A 21,843-nucleotide genomic window follows, 5' to 3' on the forward strand; every position below is an offset into this window, starting at 1 on the left:
CCCATCCAGCGGCCCGCACGGAGCCTCCTCACTGAGAACCGTGTTAGAACATCCCCGGTGCCTCTCACGGAGCTTTCCAGCCCTTTGTGAGGCGACAAAACCGCGCCACAAACCCCCATCTCCCCCCTCCACCCTCATCATGGTTCCTCCCATCGCGCCTTTCTGTGCCTCGACCAATCAGCGCCCAAGTTCCCCTGAACACCGGAAGCGTTTCCATAGCAACCACCGGAAGTTCCGCTCTCCGCCGGAAGTGGCGGCGCGGCCATGGGCGCCTCCAAGAAGCACCGGGAGCGCGGCGGGGCCGAGGCCGCCGAAGACGCTGCGGGAGCCGCCGGGACGGGCGGAGGCGGCAGCTCCGGGAGGCCCCGAGAGCACCGCAAACACCGGCACCGCGGCGGGGAACGGCGGGGAAAACGCAGCCGCTCCCGGGGGGAACGCGGAGGTTCCGGCGGCGGCTCCGGTTCTTCCCGGCGAGGAGGGGCCGAGGAGGCCGCGAGGAGCGGCCATGGCCGGGCCGGCAACGACAGCGAGAGGAGGGCCAAGAGGGAGAAAAAAGAGGAGCGGGAGGAGCCCGGTGAGGGCGGGACGGGGGAGATGGGGGGGAATTGGGGGAATTTGGGGAGATTTGGAGGTTCCAGGAGGGATTTGGGGGGATCTGGAGGGGTCGGGGAGGAATTTGGGGGGAATTGGGGGGTTCCAGGAGGGATTTGGGGAGACCTGGAGGGGTTTGGGAGGAATTTGGGGGTTCCAGGAGGGATCTGGGGGGCGGATTTGGGGGTTCCAGGAGGATTTTGGGGGATGTAAAGGGGATTTTGGGAGGGTTAAAATGGATTTTGGGGCCTGTGGGGGGATTTGGGTGGGGGCAGCACCTTGGGGGGGGGTCTCGGAGCAGCTCTCTGCGCTTCTATCAGTTAAATTAATTAACAACTCATTAATTTCTGTTTCAGCTCCTCCCAAACCCACGGCAGCCGAATCCTCCCTGAGCGTGGAAGAGACCAAGTGAGACCCTTCCCCATTTTGACCCTCAAACCCCCCCTGGGACCCCAAAAATGTCTTTGGGGCTCCCCAAAATCCCTTTGGGACCCCAGCCCTCCCCGGGACCCCCAAAAAAACCCTCGGGGACCCTCATGAGACCCCAAAAATCTCCCTGGGACCCCAAAACTTCCTTTTGGTGTCCAAGAAATGCTCCTGGGACTCTCAAAACTCACCCCATGGACCCCAAAATCCTCCCTGGGATCCCCAAAAACCCCTCTGGGACACCCCTGGGACCCCAAAAGTCCCACTGGGACCCTCAAAACTCCCCCCCGGGACCCCAAACTCCCCCTTGGGACCCCCAAATTCCCCCCTAGGACCCCCCAAACCCCCCTGGGGACCCCAAAATCCTCCGTGGGACCCCCCAGGACCCTCCTGGGACCCAAAGAACCCCCCAAATTCTCCCCTGGGACCCCCCAAATTCCCCCTTGGGACCCCCAAATTCCCCCCTAGGGACCCCAAATTCTCCCCTGGAACCCCCAAATTCCCCCTTGGGACCCCAAATTCTCCCCTAGGACCCCCCAAACCCCCCTGGGACCCCAAATTCCCCCCCGGGACCCCCCAAATTCCCCCTTGGGACCCCCAAATTCCCCCCTAGGACCCCCCAAACCCCCCTGGGGACCCCAAAATCCTCCGTGGGACCCCCCAGGACCCTCCTGGGACCCAAAGAACCCCCCAAATTCCCCCTTGGGACCCCCAAATTCCCCCCTGGGGACCCCAAATTCTCCCCTGGAACCCCCAAATTCCCCCTTGGGACCCCAAATTCTCCCCTGGGACCCCCCCAAACCCCCCTGGGGACCCCAAAATCCTCCGTGGGACCCCCCAGGACCCTCCTGGGACCCAAAGAACCCCCCCAATTCCCCCCTGGGACCCCCCAAAACCCCCCTTGGGACCCCCCAATTCCCCCCTGGGACCCCAAATTCTCCCCTGGGACCCCCCAATTCCCCCCTGGGACCCCCAAATTCCCCCCTGACCCCCGTGTTGTGTCCCCAGTAAGCTCCGGGCCAAACTGGGGCTGAAACCTCTGGAGACCAACACGGCCAAGAAAGGTCAGAGGGCTCTGGGGGGGGGTTGGGGGTTATTTGGGGCATTTTGGGGTGTTTGGGGTTGTTTGGGGCTGATTTTGGGTCATTTGAAGGGTTTGGGGCTGATTTCATTGATTTTGGGGGTGATTTCAGGTCCAGTTTTTGGGGTGTTTTGGAGCTTATTTTGGGGTCAATTTTGGGGTGGATTTTGCTGATTTTGAGGCCATTTTTGGGGTGGATTTTACCAATTTTGGGACTATTTTTGGGGCTGTTTTTGAAGCCAATTTTGGGGTTGGTTTTACCCATTTCAGGGGCATTTTTGAGGCAATTTATACCAATTTTGGGGCCATTTTTGGGTTGGATTTTACCAATTTTGAAGCCGATTTTGGGGCAATTTTTGCTGATTTTGGGGCTGATTTCGAAGCCAATTTTGGGGCCGTTTTTGCTGATTTTGGGGCCATTTTTGGGGCCATTTTTCTCAATTTTGGGGCCGTTTTTGGGGTGGATTTTGGGGCCATTTTTGGGGTGAATTTTGTTGGTTTTGGGGTGATTTTTACCAATTTTGAAGCTGATTTCGGGGTCGTTTCTACCAATTTTGAGGTCGGTTTTGGGGTGGATTTTACCGATTTTGCGGCCGATTTTGAAACCGATTTTGGGGCCGTTTTTGCTGATTTTGGGGCCATTTTTGGGGTGAATTTTGCTGATTTTGGGGCCGATTTCGAAGCCAATTCTGGGGCCGTTTTGGCTGATTTTAGGGCTATTTTGGGGTGGATTTTGCTGATTTTGAAGCCGATTTTGAAGCCAATTTTGGGGCCATTTTTGGGGTGTATTTTGCTGATTTTGAGGCCATTTTGGGGGTGGATTTTACCAATTTTAGGACCATTTTTGGGGCCGTTTTTGAAGCCAATTTTGGGGTTGGTTTTACCAATTTCAGGGCCATTTTTGAGGCAATTTATACCAATTTTGGGGCCATTTTTGGATTGGATTTTGCTGATTTTGGGCCCGATTTCGAAGCCAATTTTGAAGCCGTTTTTGCTGATTTTGGGGCCATTTTTGGGGTGTATTTTTCTGATTTCCTGCCCCGCTTTGGGCCGTCCTGGGCAGAGTCTGGCACCAAGGAGGAGCCCGTGGCAGCCGAGCTGATCAATCCCCTGGCCCTCAGACAGAGGGAGGAGATCAGGGAGAAACTGGCGGCGGCCAAAGAGAAACGGCTGCTCAACCAGAAACTGGGGTAACGGGGGATTGGGGGGGATTGGGGGGTCTGGAGGGGATTTGGGGGGGTTTGGGGGGAATTGGGGGGTCTGGGAGGGGATTTGGGGGGGTTTGGGAGGAATTGGGGGGTCTGGGAGGGGATTTGGGGGGGTTTGGGGGGGTTTGGGGGGGCTTGGGGGAAATTGGGGGGTCTGGGAGGGGATTTGGGGGGAATTTGGGGGGTCTGGGAGGGGATTTGGGGGGGTTTGGGGGGAATTGGGGGGTCTGGGAGGGGATTTGGGGGGGTTTGGGAGGAATTGGGGGGTCTGGGAGGGGATTTGGGGGGGATTGGGGGGTCTGGGAGGGGATTTGGGGGGGATTGGGGGGTCTGGGAGGAGATTTGGGGGAGTTTGGGGGGGATTGGAGGGGATTTGGGGGGAATTGGGGAAATTGGGGAGGATTTGGGGGGGATTGGAGGGGTCTGGGAGGGGATTTGGGTGAACTTGGGGGGATTAAATGGGTCTAGGAAGGGAATTGGGGGGGATTTGGGGGGGATTGGGAGGGGATTTGGGGGGGGTTGAGGGGGTTGGAGGGGTCTGGGAGGGGATTTGGGGGCGTTTGGGGGAAATTGGGGGGTCTGGGAGGGGTTTGGGGGGGATTTGGGGGATCTGGAGGGGTCTGGGAGGGGATTTGGGGAAATTGAGGAGAATTTGGGGATATTGGAGGGGTCTGAGAGAGGGTTTTGGGTGGTCTGGGAGAGGATTTGGGGGATTTGGAGGGATTAGAGGGGTCTGGGAGGAGAATTGGGGGAATTGGAGAGGCCTGGGAGGGAATTTGAGGGGTCTGGGAGGGGATTTGGGGGGATTTGGGAGGGGATTGGGGGAAATTGGGAAGGATTTTGGGGGGATTGGAGGGGTCTGGGAGGGTTTGGAGGGAATTTGAGGGGTCTAGAAGAGGTTTTGGGGGGATTGGAGGAGTTTGGAAGGGATTTGGGGGGAATTTGAGGGGCCTGGGAGGGATTTTGGGGGGTTTGTGGGGTCTGGGAGAGGGTTTGGGGCCATTGGAGGAGTTTGGGAGAGATTTTGGGGGGGATTTGGGGGGCCTGGGAGGGAATTGGGGACTTTTGGGGAGGCTGGGAGGGATTTTGGGGTTTCAGGAGGATTTTGGGGTCCAAGATGGGACTTTGGGGCAGCACTGGGAGGGATTTGGGGCACCCAAAAGGTGTTGGAAATATTTTGAGAACTTTTAGAGGGATCCAGGAGAGGATTTTAGAAATATTTTAGGGTTTGTGAGGAGGGAAATTGGGATTTTTAGGGTGAAATTCAAGAGTTTTTGAGAAAAAGTTTTGGGGTAAATTTGAAACTTCAGGAGAGAATTTTTAGGAGTAAAAAAACCCTGAATTTTTAGAGAAACATCAAAAGGATCCAGGAGGATTTTGGGGGTTCAGGGCTGATTTTGGGGCAGTTTTAGGGACCCCAAATGTCACTTTTTTTGCCCCAAAGGAAGGTGAAGACCCTGGGGGAGGAGGAGCCGTGGCTGGACGACGCGGCCGCGTGGATCGAGCGCAGCCGGGCCCTGCAGAGGGAGAAGGAGCTGGCGGAGAAACGGGTGGGGAGGGACCCCAAAAACCCCAAAAATCCCAAATCCCACAGTCCCAGAAACCCCAAATCCCAGAAACCACAAATCCCACGAGTCCTGGGACCCCCAAATCACAGGGACCCCAAAATCCCAGAAACTCCAAATCTTGGGAACCCCAAATCCCTGAAACCCGAATCTTTTAAATGCTGGGAAAACCCCAAATCACAGGGAACCTCAAAATCCTAGAAATCCTAAATCCTAGGAATCCCAAATCCAGGAAGTTTCAAATCTTGGGAACCCCAAATACCAGAAAACCCCAAATCCAGGAACTCCCAAATTCCAGGAGTCCCCAAATCCAGGAAACCTAAAATTCCAGAAGTCCCAAATCTTGGGAAAACCCAAATCCCCCAAATCCCAGAAACCCCAAATTCCAAAATCCTGGGAATCCCAAACCCAGGAAACTCCAAATCCCCCAAATCCCAGAAACCTCAAAATCCTGGGAACCCCAAATCTGTGAAACCCAAATCCCAGAAAACCCAAATCCTGGGAACCCCAAATCCATGAAATCCCAAATCCCAGAAACCTCAAATCCTGGGGAAACCCCAAATCCCAGAAAATCCATTTTTAGGAAAATTCCCAAAAAAAACTTCCACGAGAACTCGACGCTTTAGGACCCTCCACTTGAATTTTAAACCACTTTTTGACCCAAAAACGACGATTTTTTTCCCTAAACAGAAACTCCCAGACTCCAAATTTTTTGGGACCATCCTGAGGGTGTCCCCAGTGTCCCCCCAGTGTCCCCCAGTGTCCCCCAGTGTCCCCCCAGTGTCCCCCCAGTGTCCCCCAGTGTCCCCCAATGTCCCCCAGTGTCCCCCCAGTGTCCCCCAATGTCCCCCCAGTGTCCCCCCAATGTCCCCCCAGTGTCCCCCAGTGTCCCCCCAATGTCCCCCAATGTCCCCCAATGTCCCCCAATGCCCCCCAGTGTCCCCCAATGTCCCCCAATGTCCCCCAGTGTCCCCCAGTGTCCCCCCAGTGTCCCCAGTGTCCCCAGTGTCCCCCAGTGTCCCCCAGTGTCCCCCCAATGTCCCCCCAATGTCCCCCAGTGTCCCCCCAGTGTCCCCCCAGTGTCCCCCAATGTCCCCCAGTGTCCCCCAGTGTCCCCCCAGTGTCCCCCCAGTGTCCCCCAGTGTCCCCCAGTGTCCCCCCAATGTCCCCCCAGTGTCCCCCCAGTGTCCCCCAATGTCCCCCAATGTCCCCCAATGTCCCCCAGTGTCCCCCCAGTGTCCCCCAATGTCCCCCCAGTGTCCCCCCAATGTCCCCCCAGTGTCCCCCAGTGTCCCCCAATGTCCCCCAATGTCCCCCAATGTCCCCCAATGCCCCCCAGTGTCCCCCAATGTCCCCCAATGTCCCCCAGTGTCCCCCAGTGTCCCCCCAGTGTCCCCCAGTGTCCCCCAGTGTCCCCCCAATGTCCCCCCAATGTCCCCCCAGTGTCCCCCAATGTCCCCCCAGTGTCCCCCAATGTCCCCCCAGTGTCCCCCAATGTCCCCCAATGTCCCCCAGTGTCCCCCAATGTCCCCCCAGTGTCCCCCAGTGTCCCCCAATGTCCCCCAGTGTCCCCCAGTGTCCCCCCAGTGTCCCCCAGTGTCCCCCAGTGTCCCCCCAATGTCCCCCAATGTCCCCCCAGTGTCCCCCCAGTGTCCCCCAGTGTCCCCCAGTGTCCCCCCAGTGTCCCCCCAGTGTCCCCCAGTGTCCCCCCAATGTCCCCCCAGTGTCCCCCAGTGTCCCCCCAATGTCCCCCCAGTGTCCCCCAGTGTCCCCCCAATGTCCCCCCAGTGTCCCCCAGTGTCCCCCAGTGTCCCCCCCAGTGTCCCCCCAATGTCCCCCCAGTGTCCCCCAATGTCCCCCCAATGTCCCCCCAGTGTCCCCCCAGTGTCCCCCCAGTGTCCCCCAATGTCCCCCCAATGTCCCCCCAGTGTCCCCCCAGTGTCCCCCCAGTGTCCCCCAGTGTCCCCCAATGTCCCCCCAGTGTCCCCCAGTGTCCCCCCAATGTCCCCCCAGTGTCCCCCCAGTGTCCCCCAATGTCCCCCCAGTGTCCCCCAGTGTCCCCCCAGTGTCCCCCCAGTGTCCCCCAGTGTCCCCAGTGTCCCCCCAATGTCCCCCCAGTGTCCCCCCAGTGTCCCCCAGTGTCCCCCCAGTGTCCCCCAGTGTCCCCCAGTGTCCCCCCAGTGTCCCCCCAGTGTCCCCCAATGTCCCCCAGTGTCCCCCAGTGTCCCCCCAATGTCCCCCAATGTCCCCCAGTGTCCCCCAATGTCCCCCAATGTCCCCCAGTGTCCCCCAATGTCCCCCCAGTGTCCCCCAGTGTCCCCCAGTGTCCCCCAATGTCCCCCAATGTCCCCCAGTGTCCCCCAATGTCCCCCCAGTGTCCCCCCAGTGTCCCCCCAGTGTCCCCCAGTGTCCCCAGTGTCCCCCCAATGTCCCCCAATGTCCCCCAATGTCCCCAGTGTCCCCAGTGTCCCCAGACTGGTGTGACTGGGCTGATTTTCAGGCCAAGCTGCTGGAGGAGATGGACCAAGAGTTCGGGGTCAGCTCTTTGGTGGAGGAGGAGTTCCAGCGGCGCCGGCGGGTGAGGGACCCTGGGGACACCCCGGGGACACCCTGGGGACACCCTGGGGACACCCTGGGGACACCCCGGGGACACCCCGGGGACAGGCAGTGACCCCCCGTGTCCCCCCAGGAACGTTACAGTGCCCGGGACCTGCAGGGGCTGACGGTGGAGCACGACCCGGCCTCGATCCCCGAGGGACAAACGCTGGTGCTGACCCTCAAGGACAGGGGTCAGTGGGGACATTGGGGACACTGGGGACACTGGGGACACTGGGGACACTGGGGTGACACAGGGACACTGGGGACACTGGGGTGAGACAGGGACATTGGGGTGACACAGGGACAAACGCTGGTGCTGACCCTCAAGGACAGGGGTCAGTGGGGACATTGGGGACACTGGGGTGACACAGGGACACTGGGGTGATACAGGACATTGGGGACATTGGGGTGGCACAGGGACATTGAGGACAAACAGTTGGGGACAAACACTGGTGGCTGACCCTGAAGGACAGAGGTGACACTGGGGACAGTGAAGACACTGGGGTGACACAGGGACATTGAGGTGACACAGGGACAGGCCCTGGTGCTGACTCTGAAGGGCAGAGGACACTGGGGACACTGGGGTGACAGGAGGACACTGGGGTGACACAGTGACACAGAGGGGACAGGGGGTCAGGGCTGTCCCCAAGGCACAGGGAGGGACCCTCGGCTGTGGGGTGTCCTTGTCCAGGGTGTCCTCTCAGTGTCCCCTTTGTCCCCTGTAATGTCCTTGTGATGTCACCCGGCTGTGTCCCCCTGCTGTCCCCATGGTGTCCCCAGGTGTCCCCAGGTGTCCTGGAGTCGGGTGAGGATGTCCTGGAGCAGGTGTCCCCAGGTGTCCCCATGTCCCCACACTGTCCCCATGGTGTCCCCATGTCCCCACGGTGTCCCCATGTCCCCCCAGGTGTCCTGGAGTCGGGTGAGGATGTCCTGGAGCAGGTGTCCCCAGGTGTCCCCATGTCCCCACACTGTCCCCATGTGTCCCCATGTCCCCAGGTGTCCTGGAGTCTGATGAGGATGTCCTGGAGCAGGTGTCCCCATGTCCCCACACTGTCCCCATGTGTCCCCATGTCCCCAGGTGTCCTGGAGGGGGGTGAGGACGTCCTGGAGCAGGTGTCCCCATGTCCCCACACTGTCCCCATGTCCCCACACTGTCCCCATGGTGTCCCCATGTCCCCAGGTGTCCTGGAGTCGGGTGAGGACATTCTCGAGCAGGTGTCCCCATGGTGTCCCCATGTCCCCACACTGTCCCCATGTCCCCTCAGGTGTCCTGGAGTCGGGTGAGGACATCCTCGAGCAGGTGTCTCTGGCGGCGGCGGCGCGGGCGCGGGAGGATCAGGAGCTGCGGCGCCGGCGGCCGCCCTACGACCCCTACGAGCAGGAGGAGCCCGGGCCCGCCCCGCAGGTACTGTCGCGATAGATCGTGACTCATATTGCGATATGGCACCGGGTTATGGTGATACACCCACCTCACCCTCGAGATATCGTGACTCATATCGCGATATGGCACCAGGTGTCACACCCCAGGTGCTGTGGGTTGCTGCCCCCTATTGTGGGCTGTCACAGTCTGTGTATCGCGATATATCACAGGCTGCTGTGGGCCGTATATCGCGATGTATCGTTCGATAGTGGGACGTGCGGGTTGATATCACGACATGTAAAGCAATATCGCAATGTACTAATCAATATTGCGATATACTAATCAATAAAGCAACGTACGGGTTAATGGCACGATACGGCAGCCACTATCGTGATATCGCAGTCGATATCGCGGCACGTTGATCGATGAAGTGATACATCTATCGGCCAATGCACTGATCAATATCGTGATCGATCAGCTGATAACACGATGGGATATCACGGTACACGGCTCAGCGATCGATATCGCGATAAGCGGCGCGATACACGATTAGATATCGCGATACACCCATTAATATCATGACACACCCATTCATATCATCACATACTGATTAATATCACGATATATCGTGACATATTGCGATATATCGTGACATATTGCGATATATCGTGACATATTGCGATATATCGCGACGCGTTTCCCCGTTCAGACCCCCCGAGCCCCGGTGCTGCTGCCCCAGTACGACGAGCCGGCCCCGCGGGCCTCGTTCCGCCTGGGCCCGGGGGGGACTCAGGACTCGGGGGGAGACCCCCGGGCCGGGCCCCTCCCCCCCCCCGGCCCCGCCCCCCAGAGCCTGGAGCTGCCCCTCCCCCGCCTGGCCCCCGAGTACCTGAGCCCCGAGGAGATGGTGAGATATTGGGGGGGGGGTTTGGGGGGATTTGGGGGGTTTGGGGTCATTGGGAGGGGATTTGGGGGGGTTTGGGATCATTGGGAGGGGATTTGGGGGGGTTTGGGGGAATTTGGGGGGGTTTGGGGGTCATTGGGAGGGAATTGGGGGAGATTTGGGGGTCACTGGGGGGGATTTAAGGTGATTTTGGGGGAATTTTAGGGGGATTGGGGGAGATTTTGGGTCATTGGGAGGGGATTTGGGGGAATTTTGGGGGGATTTGGGGTTATTTGAAGGGGCTTTGGGGGGATTTTGGGGTCACTGGGGGGGATTTTGGGTTATTGGGGGGGATTTTGGGGTCGCTGGAGAAGATTTGGGGTCATTGGGAGGGGGTTTGAGGGGAATTTTGGGGGATTTGAAGGGTTTGGATCATTGGGAGGGAATTTGGGGGGATTTGGGGGAATTTTGGGGGATTTGGGGCAGGATTTGGGGTTGCTGGGGGGGAGTTTCTGGGGATTTGGTGTCATTGGGGGAATTTTGGGGGGTTTGGGGGAGATTTGGGGTCTTTGGAGGGGAATTTGGGGGAATTTTGGGGGATTTGGAAGAGGACTTGGGGTGATTTTGGGGGGATTTGGGGGGTTTGGAGTCATTGGGGGGTTTTGGGTCATAGGGAAGGAATTTGGGGTCATTGGGTGGAGATTTAGGGGCATTTGGAGGGAATTTTCGGTCATTGGGAGGGGACTTGGGGTGATTTTGGGGGGATTTGGGGGGTTTTGGGGGTTTGGGGTCATTGGGAAAGGGATTTGGGGTCACTGGGGAGGATTTGGGGTCATTGGGAGGGGATTTGGGGGGATTTTGGGGGATTTGGGGTCACTGGGGAGGATTTGGGGTCATTGGGAGGGGATTGCAGGAGATTTTGGAGGGAATTGGGGGAGATTTGGGGTCTTTGAAAGGTGATTTGGGGGAATTTTGGGGGGGGTTTGGGGGGTTTGGATCATTGGGAGGGAATTTGGGGTCACTGGGAGGGGATTTGGGGGGATTTGGGATCATTGGGAGGGGGTTTGGGGTCACTGGGAGGGGATTTAGGGGGGGTTTGGGGTCATTGGGAGGAATTGGGGTGATTTTAGTGGGATTTGGGGGAATTTTAGGGCGATTTGGGGGGAATTTGGGGTCACTGGGAGGGAATTGGTGTCACCGAGGGGGATTTGGGGTCTTTGGTGAGGATTTACGGGACTTTTGGGATGATTTTGGGTGGATTCGGGATAATTTTGGGTTAATTTTGGGATAATTTCGTGTGGATTCAGGTTAATTTTGGGTTAATTTTGGGATGATTTTGGGATAATTTTGGGATGATTTTGGGATGATTTTGGGTTAATTTTGGGATATTTTTGGGTTAATTTTGGGATAATTTTGCCCCCCAGGCGGTGACGTTCCGCAAGACGCGGCGCCGGGTGCGGAAACTGCGCAAAAAGGAGAAACCCCTGAGGGCCGACGACCTGCTGGCCACGGCCCCGGGGGACACCCAGGGGGACTTCGGCTCCAGGTGGGGGTTTGGGGGGTCCTGGGGGGGATTTGGGGGGTCCAGGGGGGATTTGGGGGGGATTTGGGGGTCCCTGGAGGGGATTTGAAAAGAATTTGGGAAGGATTTGGGGGGTCCTGAGATTATCTGGGGGGTCCTGGGGGGAATTTGGGGGGTCCTGGAGGGATTTGGAGGTCCTGGGGGGGACTTGGGGGTCCTGGGGGGCATTTGGGGGTCCTGGGGGGGATTTGGGGGGTCTTGGGGAGATCTGCGGGAGATTTTGGGGGTCATGAGGTTATTTGGGGGGTCCTGGGGGAGATTTGGGGGTTTGGGGGGGATTTGGGGGGTCCTGGGTGTCCTGTTTGGGATCCAATCCACCTCAGAACCCCCCAAATCCCCCCTTAAATCCCCCAAACACCCCCAAATCCCTCCTAAATCCCCAAATCCCCCCTAATTTCTCCCTAAATCCCTCCTAAATCTCCCCAAAATCCCCTAAAATACCCCCCTAAATCCCCCCAAAATCTCCTAAAACCCCCCAAATTCCCTCTTAAATTTCCCAAACACCCTCAAATGCCCCCAAAATCCCCTAAAAACCCCCCCAAATCCCCCGTTGTCCCCCCCAGGTCGCGGGGCCGGGGCCGGCGGGTTCAGGAGGACGAGGAGGGTCCAGGGGGGGACCCCGAGACGGGCCCCGGGACCCCCCAGGAGCCCCCCCAGGAGCCCCCCCAGGGGCTGCCCTCGGACGACACCCGCACCGAGAGCATGGACATCAGCTCCGACGGTGGGATGGGTTTGGGGGGGTTTGGGGGGAATTTAGGAAATTTTGGGAGGTTTTGGGGGGTTTAAGGGGATTTTGGGGAGGATTTTGGGGGATTTGAGAGGGTTTTGAGCGGATTTTATGAGGTTTTAGGGGGTTTTCAGGAGGATTTTGGGGAGGTTTCAGGGGTATTTTTGGGGATTTGGGGGAAATTTTGGGAGCTTTTGGGGGGATTTTAGGAGATTTGGGGGGATTTGGGGGTTTGGGAGGATTTGAGAGGGATTTTGGGGGGATTTGGGGGGATTTTGGGGGTTTGGGGGATTTTTGGGAGGATTTGGGAGGATTTTAGGAGATTTGGGGGAGATTTTGGGATTTTGGGAGGTTTTTGGGGGGTTTGTGGGGGGTTTAGGGAATTTTTAAGGTTTTTTTGGGGGGATTTGGGGGGATTTTGGGAGGTTTTGGGGGCTTTTTGGGGGGAGTTTTGGGAGGTTTGGGGAGGTTTGGGGAGGTTTTGGGGGGATTTGAGGGGATTTTGGGAGAGTTTGGAGGGATTTGGGGAAATTTTAGGGAATTTTGGGAGGATTTGGGGGGATTTTGGGGGATTTTTGGGGGTTTTGGGAGGATTTGAGGAGATTTGGGGGAGGTTAGGAGGTTTTCAGGTGGATTTTTGGGGTCTTTTCGGGGATTCTGGCATCCCCCTGGCCCTGGAGGAGGACGAGGCTGAGCAGGAGCTCGGGGGATTTGGGGTTTTATGGGATTTTGAGGGGATTTATGGCATTTTTGGGGGTCTTTTATTTGATTTTTTTTTTGTGTGTGTTTAATGTGATTTTTGGGGCGTTTAATGTGATTTTGAGGAGGTTTATGTGATTTTTGGGGTGTTTAATGTGATTTTTGTGCCCCCCAGATGAGGCAGCCCCTCCTGGCTCCCCCCCGGCCCTGGAGGAGGACGAGGCCGAGCAGGAATTTGGGGGATTCGGGGCTTTTTGGGGGTGTTTTATGGGATTTGGGGGCATTTTATAGGACTTTTGGGATGTTTTCTGTGATTTTTTTGGGGTGTTTTCTGTGATTTTTGGGGCGTTCCATGTGATTTTTAGGGCGTTTTATGTGATTTTTGGGGTGTTTTATGTGATTTTTGGGGTGTTTTATGTGATTTTTGGGGTGTTTTATGGGATTTTTGGAGCATTTTATGTGATTTTTGGGGCGTTTAATGTGATTTTTGGAGCATTTCATGTGATTTTGGGATTTTTTAATGGGATTTTGAGAAGGTTTATGTGATTTTTGTGCCCCCCAGACGAGGCAGCCCCCCCAGGCTCGCCCCCAGCCCTGGAGGAGGACGAGGCCGAGCAGGAATTTGGGGGTTTTTGGGGGTGTTTTATTGGATTTTGAGGGGATTTAAGGCATTTTTTGCCCCCCAGACGAGGCAGGTCCCCCAGGCTCGCCCCTGGCCCTGGAGGAGGACGAGGCAGAGCAGGAGTTTGGGGGATTTGGGGCTTTTTGGGGGTGTTTTATTGGATTTTCAGCAGATTTAGGACATTTTTTGGGTGTTTTCTTTGATTTTTGGGGTGTTCCATGTGATTTTTGGAGCGTTTGATGTGATTTTTAGGGTGTTTTATGGGATTTTTAGGGCGTTCCATGTGATTTTTGGGGCGTTTAATGTGATTTTGAGGAGGTTTATGGGAATTTTGGGTTGTTTAATAGGATTTTTGGAGCGTTTTATGTGATTTTTGGGGCGTTTTATGTGATTTTTTAGGGCGTTTTATGTGATTTTTTAGGGCGTTTTATGTCACTTTTGGAGCGTTTAATGTGATTTTTGGAGCGTTTCATGTGATTTTTGGGGCGTTTAATCTGATTTGGAGGAGGTTTATGGGATTTTGAAGGGATTTATGACATTTTTTGGGGTGTTTAATGTGATTTTTGTGCCCCCCAGACGAGGCAGCCCCCCCAGGCTCTCCCCCGGCCCTGGAGGAGGACGAGGCAGAGCAGGAGTTTGGGGGATTCGGGGCTTTTTGGGGGTGTTTTATGGGATTTGGGGGCATTTTATAGGACTTTTGGGATGTTTTCTGTGATTTTTTTGGGGTGTTTTCTGTGATTTTTGGGGCGTTCCATGTGATTTTTAGGGCGTTTTATGGGATTTTTGGGGCGTTTTATGGGATTTTTGGGGCGTTTTATGGGCTTTTTAGGGCGTTTTATGTGATTTTTGGAGCGTTTTATGGGATTTTTAGGGTGTTTTATGTGATTTTTAGGGTGTTTTATGTGATTTTTGGGGTGTTTTATGTGATTTTTGGAGCATTTTATGTGATTTTTGGGGCGTTTAATGTGATTTTTGGAGCATTTCATGTGATTTTGGGATTTTTTAATGGGATTTTGAGAAGGTTTATGTGATTTTTGTGCCCCCCAGACGAGGCAGCCCCCCCAGGCTCGCCCCCGGCCCTGGAGGAGGACGAGGCCGAGCAGGAATTTGGGATGTTTTATGTGATTTTTGGGATGTTTAATGTGATTTTTGTGCCCCCCAGACGAGGCAGCCCCCCCTGGGTCCCCCCCAGCCCTGGAGGAGGACGAGGCCGAGCAGGAGCTGCAGCAGCAGCTGGAGCGGGGCCGGCGCCTGCGGCAACTGCGGGAGCTGCGCGAGGGCGGCGGGGACAAGGTCACACCCCAAAAATACACCAAAAATACCCTAAAATAGCCCAAAATCCACCAAAATCCCCTCAAAACACCCCAGGATCCTACAAAAATCCCCCCAAAATACCCAAAAAACACCCAAAAATACCCCAAAATTCCCCAAAAATACACCAAAATCCCCCCAAAACACCCCAAAATCCCCTAAAACACCTCAAAATACTGCAAAACACCCCAAAATCCCTCAAAAACACCCCCAAAATTGTCCAAAAACACCCAAAAGCCCCCCAAACACCCTAAATCCCCCAAAAACACCCCAAATCCCCCCAAAACACCCCAAATCCCCCCAAAACCCCCCAAAAATACCTGAAAAATACCCCCAAAACACCCCAAAATACCCCCAAATCCTTCAAAAACACCCCAAAATCCCCCCAAAGTGCCCCCAAATCCCCCCCAAAACCCCTCCCTAGATCCCCCAAACTGCCCCAAAATCCCCCAAATCTCTTCCAATGCCCCCCAAACTCCCCCAAATCCCCCCAATGCCCCCAAATCCCCCCCAAAATCCCCCCCAACTCCCCCTCAAACCCCAATTCCCTCCCCAAACCCTCATTTTTTCACCCCCAAACCCCCAAATTCAGGGGTCTCACTGCCCCCCCCGTTGTCCCAGGTGCTGGAGCTGCTCCGGGGGGTCCCGGGGGGTCTCCCGGGGGTCCCGGACCCTCGAGGGGGGGGCGGGAACAGCATCGTCTTCAACGCCACGTCCGAGTTCTGCCGGACCCTGGGGGAGATCCCGACCTACGGCCTGGCCGGGAACCGCGAGGAGCACGACGAGATCATGGTCAGCCTGGGGGGCTTCGGGGGGTTTGGGGGGATTTGGGGGGGATTTGGGGGGATTCGGGAGGAGTTTGGGGGGATTTTGGGCACTTTGGGGAGATTTCAGGGAGTTTGGGGGGAGTTTGTGGGGATTTGGGGGGGATTTCAGGGGATTTTGGAGGGGGTTGGGGAGGTTTGGGGGCATTTGGGGAAGTTTGGGGTATTTTGGGGGGATTTCAGGAACTTTGGGGGGATCTAGGGAGGAATTTGGGGGGATTTTGAGCACTTTGGGGGGATTTCGAGGGGTTTTGGAGCACTTTGGGAGGGGTTGGGGCAGTTTGGGGGGGTTTGTGGCAGTGTAGGAGGATTTGGGGCAGTTTGAGGGGATTTTGGGGGGATTGGGGGGGCTGGGGGAAGTTTGGGCCAGTTTGGGGGGAGTTTGGGGGGTGTGAGGGGGATTTGGGGGAATTTCAGGGAGTTTGGGGTAGATTGGAGGAGATTTGGGAGGATTTAGGGGGGGTTTGGGAGGATTTGGGGGAGATTTGGAGGAGTTTGGAGGGGATTTGGGGGGGATTTCAGGGAGTTGGGGGGAGTTTGGGGGGGATTTTGAGAGGATTTGGGGGAATTTTGGGGAGATTTTGGGGAGTTTGGGGGATTTCAGGGAGTTTGGAGGGGCTGGGGGAAGTTTGGGGGGATTGTGGAGCAGTTTGGGGGGGAGTTTGGGGGGATTTGGGAGGGTTTGGGGCAGTTTGGGGGGAATTCAGGGGATTTGGGGGGAATTCGGGGGATTTGGGGGGGTTTAGGGGCAATTTGGGGGGAATTTGGAGGGGAATTTCTTCTCCCCATATTTGACCTCTCCGTGTCCCCAATCCCCTCAATGTCCCCAATGATGTCCCTGTGCCCTGATGTCCCTGATGTCCCTGATGATGACTCTGCTGTCCCCTCTGTCCCCCCATCCCCTCTGATGGCACTGATGTCCCCATTGTCCCCTCACTGTCCCCAATGCTGACACTGCTGTCCCCTGTCACTGTCCCCAGGCTCTGGAGCACACGGGCCGCCCCCTGTCCCCCCTGTGTCCCCGTGTCCCCAATGATGACACTGATGTCCCCTCACTGTCCCCAGGCTCTGGAGCACACGGGCCGCCCCCTGTCCCCCCTGTCCCCTGTGTCCCCAATGATGACACTGATGTCCCCTGTCACTGTCCCCAGGCCCTGGAGCACACGGGCTGTGTCCCCTGTCCCCTGTGATGACACTGATGTCCCCATTGTCCCCTCACTGTCCCCTCTGTCACTGTCCCCAGGCCCTGGAGCACACGGGCCGCCCCCCGTCCCCAATGATGACACTGATGTCCCCAATGATGACACTGATGTCCCCTGTCACTGTCCCCAGGCCCTGGAGCACACGGGCCGCCCCCCGTCCCCCCTGTCCCCAGTGATGACACTGATGTCCCCAATGATGACACTGATGTCCCCTGTTGTCCCCCCGTCCCCAATGATGACACTGATGTCCCCAATGATGACACTGATGTCCCCTGTTGTCCCCTGTCACTGTCCCCAGGCCCTGGAGCACACGGGCCGCCCCCCGTCCCCCCCGGAGCCCCCAGACTCGGAGGGGGAGGAGAACGTGGGCTGGAGCAGCGTCAACCTGGCCGAGGAGAGACAGCACCAGGACGTGAGAAACGGGGAAAAACACCCCAAAACGGGGAAAAACACTCCAAAAATGGGGAAAAACACCCTGAAAATGGGGAAAAACACCCTGAAAATGGGAAAAACACCCTGAACATGGGGAAAAACACCCCGAAAACGGGCTGGGGGACCTTGAAAATGGGCTGGGGACCCCAAAAATGGGGATAAACATCCCAAAAATGGGGGTAAACACCCCAAAAACAAGGGAAAAACACCCTGAAAATGGGGGGAAACACCCCAGGGACAGTTTTGGGGTTTTTTGGGGGGTTCAGGGGCAGTTTGGGGGATTTTGGGGGGGTTCAGGGACATCCCAGGGGGTTTTTTGGAGGTTCAGGGACATCCCAGGGTTTTTTTGGGGGGTTCAGGGACAGTTTGGGGGGTTTTTAGGGGGTTCAGGGCCACCCCAGGGTGGTTTTTTGGGGTCCCCCGATGTTGGGGTGACCCCCGACCCCCCAATTCCAGTTCTCAGCCTCGTCCACCACCATCCTGGACGAGGAGCCCATCGTCAACCGGGGCCTGGCGGCCGCGCTGCTGCTCTGCCAGAACAAGGGTGAGGGGGGTACGGGGGGAACGGGGGAAATTTGGGGGGGTTTGGGGGAAATTTGGGGTGTTCAGGGGAAATTTGGGGGGTTTATGACAAATTTGGGGGGAATTTTGGGGGGAAATTTAGGGGTTTTGGGACAAATTTGGGGAAAAATTTGAAGGTTTTGGGGGGGTTTGGGGGGAAATTTAGGGATTTTGGGGGGGAATTTGGAAGAAATTTGGGGGGGAATTGGGAGGAAATCTGGGGGTTTGGGGACAAATTTGGGGGTTTTGGGGGAAATTTGGGGGGAATTTTGGGGGTTTTTGGGGGAAATTTGGGGGATTTGGGGCAAATATTGGGGTTTGGAAGGAAATTTGGGGGGTTTGAGAACAAATTCGGGGGAAATTTCAGGGGAAAATTTGGGGGGTTTGGGGGAAATTTGGGGGATTTTGGGGAAAATTATGGGGAAATTTGGGGGGTTTGGGACAAATTTGGGGGTTTTAGGAAGAGATTTGGGAGTTTGGGGGCAAAATCAGGGAGTTTAGGGCAAATTTGAGGGTTTGGGGACAAATTTGGGGGTTTGGGGGCAACTTTGGGGGAATTCAAGGGGTTTGCAGGGAAATTTGAGGGTTTTAGGGAAAAATGGGGGAAATTTGAGGGTTTGGGGGAACTTCGGGGGGTTTGGGGTAAATTTGGGGGTTTTGGGAAAAAAATTTGGGGGTTTCAGGGGAAATTTGGGGGGCAAATTTGAGGCTTTGCGGGGAAATTTCAGGAGCAAATTTGGGGGTTTGGAGGGAAATTTGGGGGTTTGGGGTCATTATGGGGTGTTCGGGGTCCCTTTTGAGGGGTTTGAAATCCTTTCTGTGTGATTTTGGGGTGTCCCCTGTGTGATTTTGGGGTGTCCCCTGACGTCCCCCTGTCCCCAGGGCTGTTGGAGACGACGGTGCAGAAAGTGGCGCGAGTGAAAGCCCCGAACAAATCCCTGCCCTCGGCCGTCTACTGCATCGAGGACAAGATGTGAGTGTCCCTTGTCACCTCCCCTGTCACCTGTGTGTCACCTGTGTCCCCAATGTCACCTGTGTGTCACCTGTGTGTCACCTGTGTCCCCAATGTCACCTGTGTGTCACCTGTGTCACCTCTGTCATCTCCTGTGTCACCCCCATTAACCTCCATTGCCTCCCAATCCCTGCCCTGGGCCGTGTGCTGCATCGAGGACAAGATGTGAGTGTCCCTTGTCACCTGTGTGTCACCTGTGTCCCCTGTGTCCCCAATGTCACCTGTGTGTCACCTGTGTCCCCAATGTCACCTGTGTGTCACCTCCTGTGTCACCTGTGTCCCCTGTGTCACCCCCCTGGCCCTGCCCTGGGCCGTGTGCTCACAAGATGTGAGTGTCCCTTGTCACGTGTGTCACCTCCTGTGTCACCCTGTGATGTCCCCAGGGCCATCGATGACAAGTACAGCCGGCGGGAGGAGTACCCTGGTGTCCCCAATGTGTCCCCAATGTGTCCCCAGGGCCATCGATGACAAGTACAGCCGCCGTGAGGAGTACCGGGGCTTCACGCAGGATTTCAAGGAGAAGGAGGGCTACAGACCCGACGTCAAGATCGAGTACGTGGACGAGACCGGCCGCAAGCTGACCCCCAAAGAGGTGCCGTGTCCCCAGAGTGTCCCCGGTGTCACCAGGGTCCCCTCAGGGTCACCAGGGTCCCCCTGAGTGTCCTCAAAGTCTCCTCAGGGTCACCAGAACCCCCCTGTGTCTCCAAAAATCAACCTTGGTGTCACCAGGGTCCTCTGGGTGTCACCAGAGTCCCCTCAGTGTCACCAAAACCCCCTTTAGTGTCACCACAGTCCTCTCGGTGTCCCCAGAGTGCCCCCGGTGTCACCAGGGTCCCCTCAGGGTCATCAGAGTCCCCCTGAGTGTCCTCAAAGTCTCCTCAGTGTCACCACAGTCCCCTCAGTATCCCCAGAACCCCTCGGTGTCACCAAAACCCCCTTTGGTGTCACAAGAACCCCCTGAGTGTCCCCAAAACCCCCCTGAGTGTCCCCAACCTCAGTGTCTCCAACCCCCCTCAGTGTCCTAACCCTCCCACAGTGTCCCCAAAAACCCCTCAGTGTCACCAGAACCCCCCTGAGTGTCCCCATAAACCTCCTTGGTGTCCCCAAATCCTCCCTTGGTATCCCCAAGCTCCCCACAGTGTCCCCAATGTCCTCAATACCCTGAGTGTCCCAATGTCCCTGCTGTCCCCTGGCTGCCCCCAATGTCCCCTCACTGTCCCTGGTGTCCCCAGTGTCCCCTCACTGTCCCCAATGTCCCCTCAGTGTTCCCTGGCTGTCCCCACTGTACCCATTGTCCCCTGGTGTCCCCACTGTCCCCTCACTGTCCCCAGTGTCCCCAATGTCCCCTCACTGTCCCCAATGTCCCCACTGTCCCCAATGTCCCCAATGTCCCCAATGTCCCCAATGCCCCCAATGTCCCCTCACTGTCCCCAATGTCCCCACTGTCCCCAATGTCCCCATTGTCCCCAATGTCCCCTCTGTCCCTGTCCCAGGCGTTCCGGCAGCTCTCCCATCGGTTCCACGGGAAGGGCTCGGGGAAGATGAAAACGGAGCGGAGGATGAAGAAATTGGACGAGGAGGCGGTGAGGGGGATTTGGGGGGGATTTTCAGATTTTTGGGGAATTCTGGGAGATTTTTGTGATTTTGAGAGATTTTGGGGATTGTTGGAGGGGATTTGGGGGGGGTTCTCGGGGGGGTTTTTTGTGGGAATTCTCCAGGGGATTTTTGGGTGGATTCTTGGGATTTTTTGGGGGACAGTTCCAAGGGTTTTTTAGGGAGATTCCTGGAAGTTTTTTTGGGTGTTCCCAGTTTTTTTTTTTTTAAGGAGATCCCAGGGTTTTTTGGGGGGAGATTCCCAGGGGTTTTTTTGGGATGGTTCTCAGGATTTTTTGGGAGGATTTTCAGATGTTTTGGAGGGATTCCTGGGGATTTTTTGTAGGAATTCTCCAGGTTTTTTTGGGGACATTCCCAGGATTTTTTGGGGGCAATTCTTGGGATTTTTTTGGGAGGATTCCCAGGTGTTTTGGAGGGATTCTTGGAAGTTTTTTAGGGAGATTTCCAGGGTTTTTGGTGACATTCCTGGGATTTTTTGGGAGCGATTCCTGGGTTTTTTTGGGAGGATTCCCAGGTTTTTTTTAAGGGATCCCCAGGTGATTTTGGGGTCCCCCCTGTATTTTTGGGGTGCAGCTGCTGAAGAAGAGCAGCCCCAGTGACACCCCAATGTCACCCCAATGTCCCCTCAGTGTCACCCCCAAAACTGGGCCAAGTTTTCCTTTGGGATTTTGGGATTTTTCCTGGGATTTTTTGGGGGGATCCCGGGTGTTTTGGGACCCCCCTGATTTTGGGTTCCCCCCCTATTTTTGGGGTGCAGCTGCTGAAGAAGATGAGCTCCAGTGACACCCCCCTGGGCACGGTGGCGCTGCTGCAGGAGAAACAACGGGCCCAGAAAACTCCCTACATCGTCCTGAGCGGCTCCGGGAAGAGCATGAACGCGTCAGTGGGGCTGGGGGCACTGGGGGGACTGGGGGGGATTGGGGGGGATTGGGAGGGGATTGGGGGGGACTGGGGGGGACTGGGAGGGGATTGGGGGGACTGGGAGGGGATTGGGGGGGACTGGGGGGGACTGGGGGGACTGGGAGGGGACTGGGGGGGGATTGGGGGGACTGGGGGGACTGGGAGGGGATTGGGGGGCACTGGGGGGACTGGGGGGACTGGGAGGGGATTGGGAGGGACCAAGAGGGTGTTTGGGGGGACTGGGAGCAACTGGGATGGACTGGGAGAGACTGGGAAGGGTTTGGGAGGAACCAAGAGGGTGTTTGGGGAATGAACTGGGAGTGACTGGGATGGATTGGGACAGACTGGGAGGGACTGGGAGGGGATTGGGATGAACTGGGATGAACTGGGACACCGACTCCCCCTTTTCCTTCCAGGAACACCATCACCAAGTGACAGACCTGGGGACACCTTGGGGACACTTTGGGGACATTGTGGCCACCCTGGGGACACTCCTGGGACTCTTCAGGACACCCCTGGGACACTCCTTGGGGCCACCCCGGGGACCCCTTGGGGACATCCCCATCCCTCCCCGAGCCTGGGGACAATAAAAACCTCTGGAGTCACTTTGGTGTCACCGCGTGTCACTGGGGGGGGGGGGGAGGG

General features: G+C 56.7%; 1 protein-coding gene across 3 annotated transcripts; it reads left to right on the plus strand.

Moving 5' to 3' along the window:
* Window positions 1-264: 264 nt before the first annotated feature.
* SART1 (spliceosome associated factor 1, recruiter of U4/U6.U5 tri-snRNP) lies at window positions 265-21,787 on the plus strand (the record flags this gene model as incomplete). 3 transcript variants are annotated; one of them, XM_083881230.1, is made up of 21 exons in its annotated part: window positions 265-574; window positions 948-999; window positions 2,026-2,081; window positions 3,162-3,288; window positions 4,751-4,856; window positions 7,372-7,449; window positions 7,561-7,660; window positions 8,650-8,684; window positions 8,770-8,874; window positions 9,539-9,736; window positions 11,137-11,258; window positions 11,858-12,015; window positions 14,505-14,635; window positions 15,275-15,445; window positions 16,978-17,091; window positions 17,568-17,655; window positions 18,555-18,645; window positions 19,141-19,276; window positions 20,178-20,267; window positions 21,056-21,177; window positions 21,615-21,787. In XM_083881230.1, the coding sequence occupies 21 exons, from the start codon at window positions 265-267 to the stop codon at window positions 21,631-21,633; spliced, it is 2,409 nt and encodes an 802-aa protein (XP_083737356.1). In that variant the 3' UTR covers window positions 21,634-21,787. The 3 variants fall into 3 exon arrangements, with proteins under 3 accessions (XP_083737356.1, XP_083737355.1, XP_083737357.1); XM_083881229.1 differs by lacking the exon at window positions 8,650-8,684 and having other exon boundaries at window positions 8,735-8,874; XM_083881231.1 differs by lacking the exons at window positions 8,650-8,684; window positions 20,178-20,267; window positions 21,056-21,177; window positions 21,615-21,787 and having other exon boundaries at window positions 8,735-8,874; window positions 19,068-19,274.
* Between the last annotated feature and the right edge of the window lie 56 nt (window positions 21,788-21,843).

The sequence above is a fragment of the Zosterops lateralis genome, assembly GCF_965231275.1.
Source record: "Zosterops lateralis genome assembly, chromosome: 33".
In the NCBI taxonomy this organism is placed as follows: domain Eukaryota; kingdom Metazoa; phylum Chordata; class Aves; order Passeriformes; family Zosteropidae; genus Zosterops; species Zosterops lateralis.